The sequence below is a fragment of the Paroedura picta genome, chromosome 2 (genome assembly GCF_049243985.1).
Source record: "Paroedura picta isolate Pp20150507F chromosome 2, Ppicta_v3.0, whole genome shotgun sequence".
Classification (NCBI taxonomy): domain Eukaryota; kingdom Metazoa; phylum Chordata; class Lepidosauria; order Squamata; family Gekkonidae; genus Paroedura; species Paroedura picta.
In genome coordinates, this window is record NC_135370.1 from 138,762,156 (window position 1) to 138,780,528 (window position 18,373).

An 18,373-nucleotide genomic window follows, 5' to 3' on the forward strand; every position below is an offset into this window, starting at 1 on the left:
GCAGCAATGCGAGGGAGAGAAAGGAGCCGTCCAGCCATACAGTATTAGACACTGCCACATACTGTGTGTGACTTAGCATGTTAATTCAGAGTGTGCACGCTCTGTGTAGTAAAGGCAGGGCATAAGTATTTCAAATGAATGTTTCCAGGATAACGTATAATTGTTGGTGGTTGTTCTTGTTTGGTTTCCAGAGAGCAGCTTTTGCCCATTTTCCCGAGCTTTACAATTTTGCCCTCTCAAATGTGTCAGCTGTTGACACACGGGACTCACTGGTAAAACTTTTTGGGCCTTTAAGGTAAGTTTCTCCACTTCTTGGTCACATCTTGTACTTTTTTATGGATGTTGCAATGTGTAGAGTAAGTTTAGATTTTTTTGGGGGGGGGGGATCTACGGTTGGGCTTGGATGATTTTTGTTTCCTTTTTAAATCCAAGATTTTGAAAATTATATGAAATGCCTTGGCAGAAATGAAGATTTTTCTGTCATTTTGTGTCTTTAATGGCAACAGATAATCTGAAGGGGGGGGGAAATCATTGGTTTATTCCCTAGCAATTTTAAAAAGCAGGGTTTGTGGGGAGGGGGTGTCAGCAGCTTGCAGAAATAAAATCCTTAGCATATGAAGAAAAGACAGTCTGGTTCACAAGCCATGACTCCTATGTCTGGAGCTTTTATTTGTCACGAGAAGTTGTTTGGGAAATTGTATGTTTTGTGCCATACCTTTTAAGGGGCAATTGGGATTAGCAACAGTAAGAAGGTTGAGTTGCCTTTGGCGAGGGAAGAATGCTGGCATCTAAGTCAAAGGTTGTGGATGGGGGATCAAGCAAATAGTTCCTGGGCCTTTTCCATTTGGAGGGGGGCAGTAGTGCTGAAGGTCCCATCATCTTTTTCCTGTCTGACTCTCACTCTTTTACTTTATGGTTCAGTCCTCACACGCTCCACCAGGTGGCATCATATCTCTGTTTATTGCCAGCCCTACCTGAAGGGAAAGATACAAGCTACGAAAAAGAATTTCTACTAGAACTATTGGTAAATTCTCATACCTCTTTGGGCTCGGACACGTTCTTGGGGCTTTACAGTAATACTGAATTGACAAGTTGGGCCAGAAATGAATATTTATTTATGTCCCTTTATTATAAAATCCCACCTTATGAGCTCTGGACAGGTTGCACACATATTTAAAAGGTTACTATTAAAGGGATCCTTGGTGTCAGTTATCTGTATAGAGTAAAATGTTAGCATTGTGTATTAAGCAAGAGAACATTACAGGTATGTTGTTCCTGTTGGATTAACAGTATGAGGTTGAATTCACCAGAGATGTTTGCTGAAAAAAGGACTTTTCCCCTGTGGATCCCAATTTTCTCTCTCCCCCCCCCTGCAACCCATAATATTATTGTTCTGGGCTTTGGGCCGTAAAAAATGGGGTACAGAGGCCTCCCCCAGTTCTTCTTTTTCTTTTTGTGTTAGAAAATCTTTTCTGTGGACAGATGTTCTAATGATTACCTATGAAGATGAAATAAGCTTCAGTATCAGTCCTGCTTCAAAAACACATTTGCTTGAAATAGTCTCCCTGATTGTCAGCTGAACTGATCTTGATAGGCTTCTATATTATAAAGCTCATTTTTTCTCAAATCATCATTATTATTTTAACCCAGTTGTAACCCTTTTGGTTGTTTTTTTTGGTTGGCCACATATCTGACGCTGTAGACTTTTGATTTATGAGGACCTCTCTTGAGTCAACGTTCTCTCACGGATGAGAGATGCCCAATCTGGCACCAGCCATTTGTCAGCATGCCATGTTTGAACTTCATGTGTTGTGTTACTTAACTCTTGTGTGATAATGTGCCCACGAAATGCTGGTCAAATTGGCAGCTGAATCTCTCTGCAATGTTGCTAATGCATCACTGGACTTCTGCCATGTTCTCCAAGTTCCTTCTCCAGCCCTGTTCAGATGGCTTCAGTGGGCTGTTGAAGCAGAGTTTGCATTGCCCCTGAGCATGCTGCACGCCTGAAGGTGGGGAAGTGTCAGTGTGTGCGCACCCAGACACATCTTACGTTAAATATCCAAAATGTGTTGAATGTTATAAACATCCCTGGGTGGGAGAAAATATCTTTTTGATATTTGGAAGAACACGGACATCTACAATCCCATTCAGATGACAGACAACATTTACTGCTGTGGGTGATACTTGAGTATTCACCAGATTTATGACATTCGCCATAGTATGCATGGCCGGGTAGCCGGGTGCAGACTCCTCATTTAATTGTAGTTAGGTATTCAGGAGCACCCCACAGGCATATAGTCTCTCTCCTTCCCCCGACTGCTCCTTTCTTTCACAAGTATCCCCCCCATTTCAGTTTCTGAACTGGTTGTGCTTAGAATTGCCTGCCATAATCAGTGACAAACCATAGTTTGTACCTATGATTAGAAGCATGGCTAGGTTTGCAAACTGCAGCTAGTGCTGTGATGAATGGAAAAGGTAGTGTATGCACATCAATAGCCATAAGTTGACTCTGAAGCTGAACAAGAGGACGAAATGCACATCAGTATGCAAGCCATGGGATAGAGCCAGCATGGTGTAGTGGTAAGAGTGGCAGACTCTAATCTGGAGAACTGAAGAAGTGTTGGTTTTATATCCTGGTTTTCACTACTCAAAGGCATTTCAAAGTGGTTTACATTTGCCTTCTCTTCCTCTCCCTGCAACAGACACCCTGTGAGGTAGGTGGGGCTGAGAGAGCTCTGACAGGACTGCTCTGTGAGAACTGCTCTATCAAGTTGTGACTAGCCCAAAGTCACCTAGCTGGCTGTATGTTGGAGGAGAAGCACGGAATTAAACCCAGGTCGCCAGATTAGAAGCTGCCTCTCTTAGCCACTATACTAAGCTGGCTCTCTTTGCATTTGATTCCCCACACCCCCATATGCATCCAGCTGAGTGACCTTGGGCCTGTCACAGTTGTCTTAGAGCTGTCTCAGCCGCATCTAAATCACAGGGTATCTCTTGTGGGGAGAGGAAGGGAAAGGTGCTTGTTAGCCATTTTGGGAGTCCTTCAGGTAGTTAAAAGTGGGTATAAAAAACAGCTCTTCCTAATTTTTCACTGGTGCTGGTAACTTAAATCTTTAGTAGCAGCTGGCAAAAAAAAACTAAAGTGCCTTCCTTGTTCCTGACTACTACCTGTAAATATGTGTTACTCTCTTTTGTGCATATTATAAAATCTTTTTTGCCCCCCTCTTTTCAAGGTGTCCCGGCACGAACGCCGAATTTCCCAGATACAGCAGCTCAATCAGATGCCTCTGTATCCGACAGAAAAAATAATCTGGGATGAGAACATTGTTCCAACTGAGTACTATTCTGGAGAAGGTAAGTTTGATTAAACATACTGAGATTTCTAAATTGTCACAAGCACCAGTTAGGAGTCACGAACAAACCTGATTTATTGTCAGGCCAGTACACTCCATCCCACCTCCCACTGCATGGATTTCAAGAAGGAAGAATTAATTCCTGTCAGGTGAATGCCTGAGCAAACTGCAGTTAGTTTCCTTCCAAGTAACTGGGATTCTTTGCAGGATTACAGTGTAGCTAAGAATTCCAGTGCCTGGGTATAGGAGTCTGGACTTACTGATTCAGGCCACTGGATCCAAGACTTCTCCAGTGTCCTTAACCACAAGGTCCATTATCTTTAGAACAGAGAAAGAAGGGGGTTAAACTTCACCCTGGGTCATCCTCCTCTCTCCTTGGGTCTCTCCCCAATCTGCTAGCGAGAGCCCTAGCACAGCCTCCTTGGCCCTCTACAGAACTTCCTTTCAGAGACTCATTGGTGCCTCTCCCCTTAGGAAGCACCAAGGATCTCTTAGAAGGGTGAGTAATCCCACACAATTTTATGTGGGGTTGAGACCCAGTCCCCTGATTGTTTTCTAGGCTCAGCAGCCAGCTGGAGTCGCCCCAGCTAGGCACGCTTCATTAAAGGGGCTTCAGTGGCACTGTCAGCATTTCCATCACTGCTGCTGGCCTTGATCAGCTAGTCTTTCCCCAGCATGTAGTAAGGGTGGAGCTGCTTTGCTGAACTAGCTGGAAGGAAGGTAGTTGCCTGCCCAGCCCACACAGAGGGAAAGAAACCAAACTGAGTTGTTCAAGCATCCACATTCTGACATTGTGACTTAATGGAGTTAGTTGAAAACCTTCTGGCTCTACGAGAGGACAAAAAGAGGATACGATCCTGACTACAGACCATATTTGTGCCAATCACAGTTGAAAGGTGGCTTATTGTTTGATAGGCAAGCACCACCTCAACCTCGTATTGCAGTTCTATGTTTCTGTAAAAACACTGAACTTTTAATTTGAAATATGAAACTATGTTGCACGCCTTTGATGAAACTGATTTGGTGAATCTGCACGGCAGATGGTTGTACAGAATTAGGAAGCAGTGGCCACTGAATGTTGTTTTGGGCTTGTTTGACAGGGCAGCTCGTGAACATGCACAACAGAAAATCAACATGCTGTGTGTGTCCACACACATATGGACATGTAATGTTTAGAGGAAAATATCTTTATTAGATGGATTTGTGAGATATGAATGTCTATTTTTTCCCCTTTAGGCTGCCTCGCTCTCCCCAAATTGAATTTACAATTTCTGACTCTTCATGACTACCTCCTGAGAAATTTCAACCTCTTTCGCTTAGAATCCACCTATGAGATCAGACAGGACATTGAAGACAGCGTCAGTAGGATGAAACCATGGTAACTGAAGGGGGGGGGCTTAAGAACATTTCCTCCCCACCCTATTTGGTTGTGCTTTCCCCCCTCCCTTCCCCACATTCTGCTTTTTGTTTCAAAAACTACCTCAGGTAGTTGTTGGCTGGATAAGCTGTCTTTGATTCTTTGCACTCCACATAGAAGTTTCCACCCACTCAGATTGGCTTAAAAAATTGGGGGAAGGAGTGTCAACAAAATGGGTTAATTCTTCCTGCCTTTAAGCGTGAAATGGGATCACATTACATGTCATCCATTCCAATCTGGTTACTCTGTATTTTCTAAGAATTTCATTGGCGAGGCTGTAACAAGGGCTATGGACCCTGGACAATGAAAAAATCCCAGTGCAAAAGTGATAGCCTTTTATCTGCTCTTGGCCTTCAGGCAGTCTGAATACGGCAGCGTCGTCTTTGGAGGATGGGCTCGGATGGCACAGCCCATTGTCTCTTTCACAGTGGTAGAGGTGGCAAAGCCCAACATCGGGGAGAACTGGCCTATGAGGGTCCGAGCAGATGTCACAGTTAACTTGAACGTCAGAGACAACATCAAAGACGAATGGGAAGGTGTGTATATGAGAGAGATGACTTCAAGTCACAGTGCTCGCATCATTTGAGATAAATATTACGTTTTCATATGTTTATTAATCTCCAGTGTCCTACATATCCATTAAATCCTTCAGTTTAAATACGGGATGTTATTGCTTATGCCAAGTAATGGAGATTGGAATTCTGGCTACCTCTTTACATCCTTTTGCAAGAGTGGGGGAAAGTGTGTTCTTCTATCTATTGGTAGCTGTCCAAGTTAGCTGTATTGGGGGGGGGGGGATTAAGTCGCAGTCAATTTATGTTGACCGTGTAGGGTTTTCAAGACAAGGGTCATTGAGGAGTAGTTTGCCATTGCCTGCCGTTGTGCAGCAACCCTCTAGACTTCCTTCATGGTCTCCCGTCCAAGTTCTCCGAGATCGGAGAAGATCAGCCTGCCCTGGGCTCTCACAGAATAGCTAAGGTGGGTAAGAAATGTTTGCTCATTTGTAGTGCTCATTTCTTGTGCTGTTGATTCCCATCCACTATACTTTACACTATCTGTCAAAATTTAAATATAAACAACTTAGAACATGTTATCTCCTTGTGAAGAGGGAGACATTCCAATGGAAGATACGTGTAGGGCTGCTCCCTGATCCTTGCTACTTGTTTCTGTTAGGCATTATAAAATCCCTTCACCTTTTCTTGGCTGCTTGTAAGCGTAGGGCCCTCCAAAGAATGCTTGCTCCCTGGCTAACTTGGGCTCCATCTTTTCATGACATGGAGCTAATTAATGTTAATTGCTGCAGGCCAAGTGGCTATTCATGGGAGAGCTAGAGGGGCCAGTTTAAAAGTTGGCAGCCAGACTCCTATATGGAAGTTGCTCTCCCTACTGAGATTTTTTCTAGCTAGGAATCAGTTTTTATGGGAATGAAATGAACGTAGCCTTAAAATACTACTAGAATTTTTACTGTGTAGTTATGTAAATATCTTTTTGCAATCAATTTCTTTACTTTGCTTTCATTGCCTTCCATTACTTGTATTTTGAAGTTACATAAGAACGCTATGTATCAGTGAATCAGCCAAGTGAATGGATGTTTCTTTTTCATTCAGGCCTCCGCAAACACGATGTTTGCTTTTTAATTACTGTCCGACCCACACAGCCTTATGGCACAAAGTTTGATCGAAGACAACCGTTTGTTGAGCAGACTGGCCTGATCTATGTGAGGGGGTGTGAAATCCAGGGCATGCTGGACGACAAAGGCCGTGTCATTGAAGAGGGTATGGCCGCATTCACATCTTTAGTTGAAGCGTGGAAGTATTGTCATAGGATTGTGTTTGTGCTGTTGATGCTTCACTTTCATACGCATGGTTGTGGCTACAGAATAGAGACGTTGGGCAAATATATACTTTTCCCCCTAGCAGCACAGTTAGGACAGGTGAGCACAGAAGCCCCTGACTATGCTGGTCCAAGGCAGTAGATGGAAGTCCTTGCTCCAGCGTAGCAAATTGGAGCTTGCTCACCTGGTAATCTGAACTACTGTAGGAAGTGGACAGAGGAGCTTGGGCAGAAAGGATACAGAGGCTACCTGCCCTCTGTGAGGAGCCAGATGTTCCCTGATGCATGAATTTCACCAGATTCCCTATTTTTTACTCTTATTTTCAAATGGAGGCTCCCCTCTGCAGGGAATTGACATGGCAGCATTTTGTTTCTTTAAGCATCCTGATGTGGGGCAGGGCAGAACCTTCTTCAAACAAGGCTATGCCAATAGGCAACCAAAGCCAGACAAGAACCCATGAGAGCCTGCGAGGTGTAGTGGTTAAGAGCAGCAACCTCTGACCTGGAGAACCAGGTCTGATTCACTACTCTTTCTCCACATGCAGCCAGCTGAGTGACCTTGGGCCAGTCACAGTTCTCTCAGAGCCCCCTCTACCCCGCCTCCCTCACAGGGTGTCTGTTGTGGGGAAAGAAAAGGTAGATAATTGTGAGACTCGCTTGGCTAGTAAAAAGTGGTGTGCAAAAAAGCAGCTTTTCTTCTTCTGTTGCCCTGCCATGCAAGGTTTTGTTGGTTTGTTTTAATACCAAGTTTCCACTGGCTTGACTTCTAGCACTCCGCTCAGAAAACTTCCTCTGATGGAAGCTATTGTTCCTCTGGCAGGGAACTTGCTTGTTTTAGTGGAAGGCTTCCGACATGTGTGAGTGGAGTGGGAGGATACCAGACCCTTGCCTGCAGTATGAAGCACTGCAGTCCATTCTACCTCCTTGTTGCCATCTCATGCATGTGCTTGTCTTTGAAGTTAAACTGCAACCCATTGCTTCTGCCAGTGGAGAACAGATAAGAGGGAGGAGCGAGTGGCAGGCAAGAGGGAGGGAGCAGGTGAGAACATAAGTGCTCTGCTTCTTGGGGATGTTTTCAGTGGCCTGCGCCAGCAAATAGAACTGTTCCTTTTAATACCAGTGTCCTAAGCTAAGACCTTTAGTTAGAGTATGTGGGAAAATGCCCATCATGCAAGAAGAGAGAGGAGAGGGGCAGGAATACGGTCGGATTATGGTTCGTAGCTTGAAGCACGATGCAGTCTTTCTTTTTCACTTCCTGTCCCATTTTATGTTCATTCCACTGGTTACATGTCTGATGTGCCTTTCATTCTGATCAGGACCAGAACCAAAACCGAGACTTAAAGGAGACTCTAGAACCTTTCGAGTGTTCTTGGATCCTAACCAGTATCAACAGGATACGACCAATACCATCCAAAATAAAACCGAAGATGTCTATGAAACGTTTAATATAATAATGCGAAGAAAGCCTAAGGAGAACAACTTCAAAGTAAGCTACTGTGTGGTTTTGCTTTTGTAAGTGGTTATTAAAAAGGCTTGATGTTGCTTGCAGTGTGCATGCATGTGCACCAAAACATTTAGTAAACCGATGATCAAAACTCTGCCCTTAAATTGAGTGTTAAATTGTTTTTATAACTAACACCCCTGGAGGACAAAAGCTGCAGCCCTAAAGTAAATCTATTCAGCGTTGTGATGACAGGAAGAAATCAGTGTTAGGGATCTCCTATGCAGAGGAGAATTGCGTTAGAAATGTACAAGGACACTTTTACAAGTCAGCATTAATTCAGGGCCATGGATGGTCAGGAACATCAGTAACTCCCAAGCACACTCTCTGCTTAAGGGCAATAAGCTACTTGATATCTGTGGTTTAATTAAATCAGGGGTAGTCAAACTGCGTCCCTCCAGATGTGCATGGACTACAATTCCCATGAGCCCCTGTCAGCATTCGCTGGCAGGGGCTCATGGAAATTGTAGTCCATGCACATCTGGAGGGCCGCAGTTTGACTACCCCTGAATTAAATGTTTGCACCCAAAGATCAGCCTCTTGAGTTTGCTTTTCCTCAGCAGATGTTCAAAAAGTGGCTCAGTGCTGTACTAAAGATTTAAGGTGCTTTTCCTTCTGAGTTTTAAAAGGTTATTTGCTAGCAAAGTACCATTGGGCAGCCACATTATGTAGAAATACTTTGGCTCTGTAATTTCACATTTTTCTCATGTGTAAAGTTAAAACGATCAGGTTCAGCCTGCTTTTTTAAGGTGGCTGTTTGCTGGAGGACAGGTTCTCCCTGTCTGCTCTGTGTCTCCTTGCTCAGAAAAATAGGGGAAGCTAGTCTCCCTCATGACAAATGTTGGTAACATGTCAGGCAGATTGCAGACAGCTGGGTTCCTCTGCTGAGCCTGCAGGGGGAAAGATGTGGAAATCTTATGTTGCATCTTCAATTAAGCAAACATGACAGCAGTGAAGGCATAAGCATAATGTGCTAGTGAAAATGGGACCGTCTGCACTTTGCCATGGTAGGTCAGCCCTGTTCCCTTACAAGAATTGTGGCCACCATATCTAAGTACTGTGAGCGTTCTGGAGTTTGTTACATTTTATGCCAGTCATCTGTTGAAAATGTACATTTTGAAAGGGTGCAATGTTGCTGTATTTTCTTGACTTACAGTTGTCAAGTTTCTAGCCTGCCCCTCCCCACAAGCAGGCTCAGGGTGGTTTTCAACAACAATTGAGCATTTAAGAACACAGTACAATAAAAACATAATGAAATACAGCAAAAGTTACCTAAGCACTCTGGCGTTCCGTCAGCCACAAGGTAGTTGGCAATTCGTGCTGTTTCGGTGGTGCGATATCCCAGGGGGAGGGGGATCTTAAAGTAGGGGGAATATAGGAATGAAGAGGAGAGGAGGGAGACCCTCACACTTGTGAACCACCCTGACTTCAACCGTAGTCCTGGTGGTAGAGTACCACTTTACAGGCTCTAAAGAACTTTGACAGCTCCATCAGTGTCTGGATCTCCACTGGCAGCTCATTCCACCAGGCAGGAACCAAAGCCAAAAAAGGCCCTGGCGTTGGTCAAGGGGTCAGAGATCACCATTAAGCTAGTATTTGCTGAGTTAATATTCTGAGAAAAACACCTCAAATAACATAAATAGTCACAGCTCTTTATTCACACATAGATGAGACCTGAGGGTATGCCAATCTCCAAGCCCTTTGCATTGGCCAGAAATCTGCTTGCTCTGTAGTTCAGTGTGGTTTCCAGAGCTTGCATCATTGCCCCTGTTTTTTTAAACAGCAGTCGACAATTGTTGGAACCAAATCCCAGTGAAAGGAATCAGTGAATCTATTTAGACAGGGATTGTTTTCTAAGTAAGATTTTGTATGTTGGAGGAAAGTAGAACTTGACTTCATTTTGTGTCTGTTCTGTTGCACATCAAAACTTCAAAGAAGCCGTGGATCTGGAACGAGTAGAAACCACCTTCTTTAAAAAGTTAGTGTAATATAAGTGTTATATAGTGGTTAAATTCTTGGCTTGGGCTTGGGGAGACTCTGGTTCAAGCCTCTGCTTGCCATGAAACTCCCCGGTGACCTTGGGTCAGTCATTCTCTCCCAGGCTAAACTGCCTAATGCATTTATGTTCAGAGCCAAGTTTGTATGCCTGTGCAGGAGAGAAAGTAGCATAAATACATCTGCTTTCAATTTCATTGTCTTAGATAAGGTTTCATGAAGTCTATAAAAATAACCTGGAAAAGCTGAATTCAGGCAATGAAAGTAATATTCAGCGCTTAAAAACTGATACTGTGCTACTGATTTGAGGGGTTTTTTTCTGACAAGGAAGCATCTCCTCAAAACCCATGTCCTTGTTTTAAATTTTGGTGGGAAACTCATTTTTATGAGCCAGAAATGATCCTGAAAACTAAATTTATGTTTGTGTTCTTTTCCCCTGTTTATACTTTCAGTGCTTTTTATATTGATTCCTGGTGAGAAACATCCTGAACAATCTAGATTTTGAGTCCGCTTGTATGGAATACATGAAGGTCCCTGACCATTGATCTACAATATTGCTTATTCTAGCAGAAATTCTGCTAGTCTTGGTCAGAAGCCTTTCACCTCACCTCTTGCCTGATCCCTTTAAGCAGGAAATGCTAGGGAATGACCCTGGGACCTTCTGCATGTAAAGCAGGCCCCCTGCTCCTGTTGTCCATCTGGGTTGAAGAATATTAACTGTGCTGGGTTGCCTGTAAATAAGTTGTTGGTAAAGGTCCATTTCAAGCAATGCCCTTCTTTTAACTAATGTTCCTTTCCTGGAAATGTAGAGAACTCTGCAGATGAAATAAAGAGCACCATTATCAATTTTTATCAACTGAACTAAATTTTGTCTTGCTAATGGGATAGTTTGGTCATTATGGGTTGTTCATAAATAGTGCTGTTTTGCTGAACAAGCTGTTTGTAGGGCTGAGGTCAACAGAAAATATAGCAACTGATTTAATCTGACCAACCAAACACCTGCCAGGGGAAGAACTCTTAAAAAAAAAAAAGCCAACACATGTTGGACTCGCTCATGGAGCTGACTACTGAGTGTGCATAAAATTGGGGAGTAAATTAACCATTTGCTCATCTTCTGTTTCATTACAGGCCGTCTTGGAAACTATAAGGAATTTGATGAACACAGACTGTGTGGTTCCTGATTGGTTACATGACATCATCCTTGGATACGGAGACCCAAGTAGTGCTCATTATTCAAAAATGCCGAATCAGATTGCCTCCCTAGATTTCAATGACACCTTCCTTTCTATTGATCACTTAAAAGCCAGCTTTCCTGGGTACAGCATTAAAGTAGCTGTTGAAGATCCTGCACTGCAGATTCCTCCATTCAGGTGACTGAAGCATCTCAGACGGATGGTACTCAATTGGAATGTGGCTCATCTTACTGAATACAATATCTTTTGCCTCTTCTCTCGTAGCTCTCAGAGTGGCATTTCAAGACCACGTGATTCTTTGTGGTTTAAATTGTATGCAGGCAGCGTTCCTGTATTTTCTCGAGTGTGTCCCTGCTCCAAAAGTTCATTGTTGATCTCTGCTCAGTTTTCTGCTCATTCCTAAGAAGCTTTCCTCCAACTTAAGCGGCTCTTCAGTTGGAGGAAGACATCCAGCTTTGCTGAGTGGAAGAATAGATCCATCCCACTATCACCAGCTGTGTTTGTCTATACAGACATCTGTTTCCCAGTCCCAGTGTGGTGTAGTGGCTAAAGAGCAGCAACCTCTAGTCTGGAGAACTGGGTTTGATTTCCTACTTCTCTGCACCCAGCTAGCTGGGTGATCTTGCATTAGTCAGTTCTCTTAGAGCTATTCTTGCAGAGCAGTTACAGGGTGTCTGTTGTGACGAGAGGAAGGGAAAGGTGTTTTGAAGCTGCTTTGGGACTCCTTCGGTTAGTGAAAAGCAGAGTATAAAAACCAGCTCTTCTAAGAATTAACCCCTTGAAAAGAATTAGTAATGCATTCGTGGGTTTAGATTTGAGTCCAGTAGCACTTTAGACACCAATAGGATTTTCTGGGGAACGGAGCTTTGGCTTTCGAAATCTCTTGAAATGTTATACCCGGAAAGTCTTTTTGGGTCTCAGTGCTCAGTGCTGCTGAACTTGGATCTAGTTGTTCTACTACAGACCAACATGGTTTCCCTCTGAAACTATTCTCATGATTGACAGTCGTCTCAGTTTGTGTTTCCCTTGTGCTGTCTGTCATTAACTTTTGGCTACAAAATGCACCGAATTGTGGGGTATATGGGGATAGGCAATGTCAAAAGCCAGTTTGATGTCAAAGTAATTTCACTGACTCCAAAAGCATCTGAACTGAGAAACAATGATCCCCTGCGACAGGATAACTTTTCCAGTCAGAAGTGATGCAGGAAAGAAGCGGAAGGAGCATGACGATGGTGAAAAGGCTGATGACCACAGAACCTTAGTTGTTGAACCTCACGTCATTCCCAACAGAGGGCCTTACCCGTATAATCAGCCCAAACGGTAATGGAGGTGCTTGTGGGGGGGGGGGGCTGGGACTTCTGTGTGGGAGTTATTTAATTTTAATATTAACTAAAATACTCCAACTAGCTATAACATTTTCTCTCAATTTGGATTACAAGTTAATGGTAGGAAATAAGTTGTGTTCTGTTGACAACCTGTTTCATAATGGTTGCATTGTTTAGTTGCTTTGCCTATACTGACGGTAATTTTGTTTTGCGTGAAATCATGCATATTAAAATGACATTTGGCAGGAAATAGCCAATCCTTTCAAACTTGGTGATAAAATGTGACTTCTGACATTGATCAAATTAGCTGTTTTGGTCAGTGGGTTTGTGGTATCCTAATTACATATGATGAACCGTAACTTAATCATCTCAGAAGGGTTGTGTAATGACTTGGAGTCCTGTAGTGTCATTTCAGCCCTTGAGGAAGGAATTGATTTCTCTTGGTATTTGCAAATCCGTTTGCCTGGCCAAGTCCTGTAAAAGGCAGATTTTTCATTGACAAGGTCATGTCTCCTTGACTGAAAGGATGGACAACTCTTAAGAGAAAAAAAAGTTACCTTGGAGAAATGCATAGACCTTTGACTCAGTGTGTTGTGCTGTGGATTAACCAAGTTACTTGTTTCATTCTGCAGCAATACAATCCAGTTTACTTCTACACAGATTGAAGCTATTCGTGCTGGAATGCAGCCTGGATTGACAATGGTAAAAATGCTTATGATGCTTTTTACACTTTTATTTTTAGTATCGTTCCAAAGTGTATCACATAACCAGTAGCCTCTCTCCTTGGAAAAAATTTAAAAAAAAAAATCGGGGGGGGGGTCAGCCCATGGTTAGAGTAGTTAGTTCTGCAAACCTGAGGGGATTTTTTAAAAAAAATTAAAAGGGTGAGGGAGACGTTATTTCTGTATCTTTGTAGACTACATTATGAGATCTCAGCCACCTTTTTGGGTTTTCCTAGATGACTTAAACAAGATAATTGAGCCTCCTGCTATAAAAAGAGAGCAAGGGAGACAGCATCCTTCAAATGAAGTATAGCCAGGGAGGTAGTAAAAGAAAGTAGTAATGGGGGGAAATTCTGAGCTCACAAAAGTGGGAACTGGATAAAGTGACATCCAAAAGTGGGATGAGACTGGACCTAGTGCAGGGAGGAGGATAAAAAATGCCTTTGGAAATGGTGAAGGAAATCCAGCAGACTGGTTCTGATGATCTGGTTTGCTGGGTCTGCTTCCATGGCAGAACTTTTACATGGACAGTACATCCTTATCAGAGGGACATTTATTTAAAAGAGCATAAATATGTCAAGATATTGCTCTCCCCCCCCCCCCACCTGGAAAGAAGTCAGTAAGCTTCAATAAGTCTTTGCGACCAAAAAACTGAGATGTAAAATTCATTTTGGAGCTAGGCTATACTAAGCCTAGAGGGTCTGCCTAGCTCTGAGCCAATGCAGTCTACACAAATGTGCATAGCTCTGCCTAAAACAAGACGAGCTGGGATTTAACCAGTTTGGAAAACTTTGCCCTACTGGAGAGAAAAAAATATTCAGGTAAGCATCAATGTTTCGTCCTCCCATAAAAAGAAGTAGGTGTCAGTTGATGGAAAAAGCATAACGACAGGTCTTCAGTGTCTGGAGGTCTCTGTTTTTCTCTTGGTAGCAGAACCAGAATGAATCCCCAATAATCACAGTTGTAGCTTTTCAGATAAACGTGTTTTTTTTGGCACTATTTTTGGAAATTTATCTTCAGATAAGAACCCTTTACACTTGAGGGCCAATGTGCCCAGATGGCCATGATCTGCTGAAACCCATGCTGGGTCCTCTCACTTCTCTGCTTCCTAACAATATTTCTATGCACACTTTCTGTTCTGACCCCTCCTAAAATGCTTGTTCAAACACATATACGTACCGGTTGGCCAAAATGTACAAATAATGTAAAACTTCTCACTCTTTCTCTTTTCTTTCTTGAGTGACTTGAGAGCCAGTGTGGTGTAGTGGTTAGGAGTGCGGACTTCTAATCTGGCATGCTGGGTCTGATTCTGCACTCCCCCACATGCAGCCAGCTGGGTGATCTTTGGCTCACCACAGCACTGATAAGGCTGTTCTAACCGAGCAGTAACATCAGGGCTCTCTCAGCCTCACGCACCTCACAGTTGTGTCTGTTGTGAGGAGAGGAAAGGGAAGGCGACTGTAAGCCGCTCTGAGCCTCCTTCAGGTAGAGAAAAGCGGCATATAAGAACCAGCTCTTCTCCTTCTCCTCCTCCTCCCCCTTTCTCAGTAACTTTTCCAAAATGAGTAAAAATTTGTTTGTTTTTATAGGTAGTAGGACCTCCTGGTACAGGAAAAACAGATGTGGCAGTACAGATAATATCCAATCTGTATCACAACTTCCCAGAGCAGAGGACTCTCATTGTCACACATTCCAATCAGGTGAATGAACATGATGACTTTCGTTCCTTATTTCAGTTTTGAAACCAATGGTATAGCTTGCATGTGGTCTCCCTGGAGCCGTGTTTTGTTGGCTGTTTGGATTGGGAAATGTTTGGCTGTCTTATGTCTGAGCGGTACTTCAGCAGACACCTATTAGTGTCACACTGAGATGGCCACAAACAAGAATCCCTTTGTCAAGTCTTCCTGTCATCCAACATCACAGAAATGGCACATGTATCACTACAGTGTAGAGAGTACAAATTTGGAAAGTGCGCTGTTTTCATGACAGCTCAGTATTGAGCATATTGCATTATTTAGTATTTATTCGTTGTACAGCAGAGTTACACACAGAAAGCATATCATATAAAATATGTAGCCAAGTGGGTGCAATGGTTATGCAGACAGATTGGCCAGTCCCCTTAAATACTAATCCACTCATTTGTAGCTGGGGAGAATAGAAAGAGCTCCATCCATGTATTGCATAATTCTGTCTTAATGGGAACATATCTAGTGGTGCGGCTCTACCTGAACTGGTCAGTGTAGGGACATCCTAGCTAGTAGCCATCAAGCAGCCCAAAGTTGGGGAGGGGACAGTGGGGGCAGAGCCACTCCTCAGCAGCCAGGGTGGTAGAGTTTGCAGGCAACCTGGCAGGGGATAGATTGGGGGTTACCAGCATGGCAGCATCCTGACGGAAGGCTGGGAAGTTATGTCAAAGGCTGTCAGGGCTTCACCTGTTCTGGAAATCTAAGACTACTTTCCACAGGTGCATGGTCGCCTGCGGCCTATTTAAAGAGGACCTGAATGGACCTTGTTCAGCATACATTTAGTTATTTATTTATTTTATTTAGATTTTTATACCGCCCATTTCTTTTCAGCTCTGGGTGGTATAAAAGAGATCAGGAAGAGGAGGAGGAGTTGGGTGGCAAGAACTCCCTCCTCTCTCTTTTTTTGAGGCCTTGTGTGTCTTCTAGGCACTGAGGCTGAGGGCAAGGTCATGATCTGGGACTACCAGAGAGCATCACAAAACGTTTCCTAAATTCTGGCTATTCATTTGTCGGTAGCCATCTATGGAAACTATCCCTAAAATGAACCATGCACACATTATCTTCAGCAATGTAGAAAGTTGTCCTCCTAAGCTTTCTGCACATAAGACATCATGCATTTCGAAATCAGTACAAGTAGAAGAGGCATGAATGTGTCGTCCCTCCCTTTTGCGCCATAGTCTCTGTGTATTGGTCTTCTCCTCATGATCAGGTAGATTGCTTTTTTTGGTGTAAGAATATTGGCTGGGACCATCTGCTTCAGCCTCTTCCCACTCACACTAAAAAAGAGCTTCAGAATTCGGATCTCACTGTGAATTACCCTTCTGGAATTAAACCAGATTTTATTGCAAATATCATATCTGCTCAGTTGAAGAGATCCTTCATAAATGGGTGCAGTTACTTTTGTTCATCCATCGCTCTTGAATAGTTGTGGACCTGCTATTGCATGGTCACTGTTGAAGTTAATTTAAATCCATGATTGCAAAGGGAACCCTTGGGACTTGTAGTTTTGAAAGTTTCCAGAGCTGTATCACAGACTTACAGTTTTTATTTTCTGATGGGGGGGGGGAGTGAGTGCTAGAGAAGCTCCAGGGTAGGAGGCAGAATGCCAATGGGGGCCAAATGCTTTGGGTAGCTATTGCTATAATCCCCTCCTATCTAGAAATGTTGATTGGCCACTATTTGAGACAGGATGCTAGGCTAGAGGCTTAGCAGGTTTCTTCATCTCATTCAGATTTGTTCCTTGACATTGTTTTGGTCCAAATTAGACAGAAACTACATTCTTAGTAGTTAGGAGAAAATTAGGTACCCCAAAGGCTGTTGAACCTGCGTCATGACTGCTTCGGCAGACATGCTTTCCTTATGGCAATTGGTCTCTCCATATTTGCAGTTCTTCCCAAAATAGGAATGAAATTTCCAGCCTGCTGGATTTCCCAGTAATAGCATCAGAAATTCTAAAATCTACCCTTTCTGTTGTTCTTGTCAATCTTTAGGCTTTGAACCAGCTGTTTGAGAAAATCATGGCCCTAGACATTGATGAACGGCACCTCCTGCGTCTTGGCCATGGAGAGGAAGAACTGGAGACGGAGAAAGACTTCAGCAGGTGAACAGTTCAGCTCATGTAAAGCATACACTGTCCAAATGTTGAAACATGTTTGAATACAACAAACCATGGCAGTGTGCCTTGTGAATCCCGTGCTTACCCCTTCCCACTACAGACCTGAGTTCCTGAATATCTCCCCTCCCCCAAATGACATGGGATGTGACGCAGAGAGCTCCATTTTGTGAGCAGATTAAGAGAGAAATCAACATTCTATCTTTCCACCCTCACTGTGCACAAGCTAGATTCCTTTCAGGCACAAGTACATCTTTGGATCTGAGCCAATATGTGTGTATTTTGAGTCTTTCCTGCATTGATTGCAGAAAATTGCAGGCCCTGCAAAATGGCACTCTTCCACCAGGCATTTGGTTGAGACCAAGGATCACCCTTAGCATCTGAATGGCCCCCCCTGCCTGATCCCAACTTTCACCAGCTTGCATCTGGTCAGTAACTGGTATGCCATCTGTGTGGTTCCCATGCTCCGTAGGCAAAGATATTTGATGGAAGGTTCTTTGATCTTTCTAATTTTACATTTTAGATTCATGCATTTTTAGTACTAAGGAAATTATTGGGTTGTTAACTCTCAATGTGTTGCCAGCCACCCCGAGACCACTTGGAGTGGGGCAGCTTCTAAGCCTAAAAATAAATAAATAAAACAAATAAGAAGAGAGGCTGATTGAGAAGATTCATAATCTTAATTTCCAAATCTTAATCTTAATTTTTGTGAGATGCAAGTTGGGTTTCTGGATCCAATGAAGGTTCCCTCGTTACTGATTAACATAGCTTTCCCAAAGCTGTACCAGAAAAGGAATCAAAGCGGTGCCTGATGGAATATTTGTTCTATCTCAAAGCATAAGAAGGGAACAAGATTGTGTCTTTTACATGTCCTTGAAGGAAATTATGCAGCAGAGGCTTCAAAAAGTTAAATTCAGCTGTTAGCTGCACTAAAGGCTTCCTTTTGCGTTACTTTGGGACATTTTTTCCTTTCTTCCTCACATGAGGCATTTGATTTACGTAGGTTCAGTGCTCTGGAAGGTTGCAGACTTCTATTTCAGTGGGTCCTTAAAAGCACCCCTCTTTCTTGTGGGCTTAAGTGTAATAGAGTCATTTTAGAGCGTAGATCTGGACACCTAAGATTTTTTTTTTACGACTTTACACTTCAAAGTCACCCATCAGATATTTCTCAGAGTT

General features: G+C 43.2%; 1 protein-coding gene across 2 annotated transcripts in view; it reads left to right on the forward strand.

Annotated features, from left to right (window-relative positions):
• The window catches only part of AQR (aquarius intron-binding spliceosomal factor), a 59,707-nt gene that overhangs the window by 24,437 nt on the left and 16,897 nt on the right, over positions 1-18,373 (forward strand). For both annotated transcript variants that reach the window (XM_077322986.1, XM_077322985.1), the window contains exons 13-24: positions 192-295; positions 922-1,024; positions 3,234-3,354; positions 4,590-4,731; positions 5,128-5,306; positions 6,378-6,545; positions 7,920-8,089; positions 11,228-11,469; positions 12,469-12,612; positions 13,250-13,319; positions 14,929-15,039; positions 17,076-17,185. In XM_077322986.1, coding sequence (XP_077179101.1) covers positions 192-295; positions 922-1,024; positions 3,234-3,354; positions 4,590-4,731; positions 5,128-5,306; positions 6,378-6,545; positions 7,920-8,089; positions 11,228-11,469; positions 12,469-12,612; positions 13,250-13,319; positions 14,929-15,039; positions 17,076-17,185 — 1,664 coding nt within the window. The remainder of the gene's footprint in view (positions 1-191; positions 296-921; positions 1,025-3,233; positions 3,355-4,589; positions 4,732-5,127; positions 5,307-6,377; positions 6,546-7,919; positions 8,090-11,227; positions 11,470-12,468; positions 12,613-13,249; positions 13,320-14,928; positions 15,040-17,075; positions 17,186-18,373) is intronic.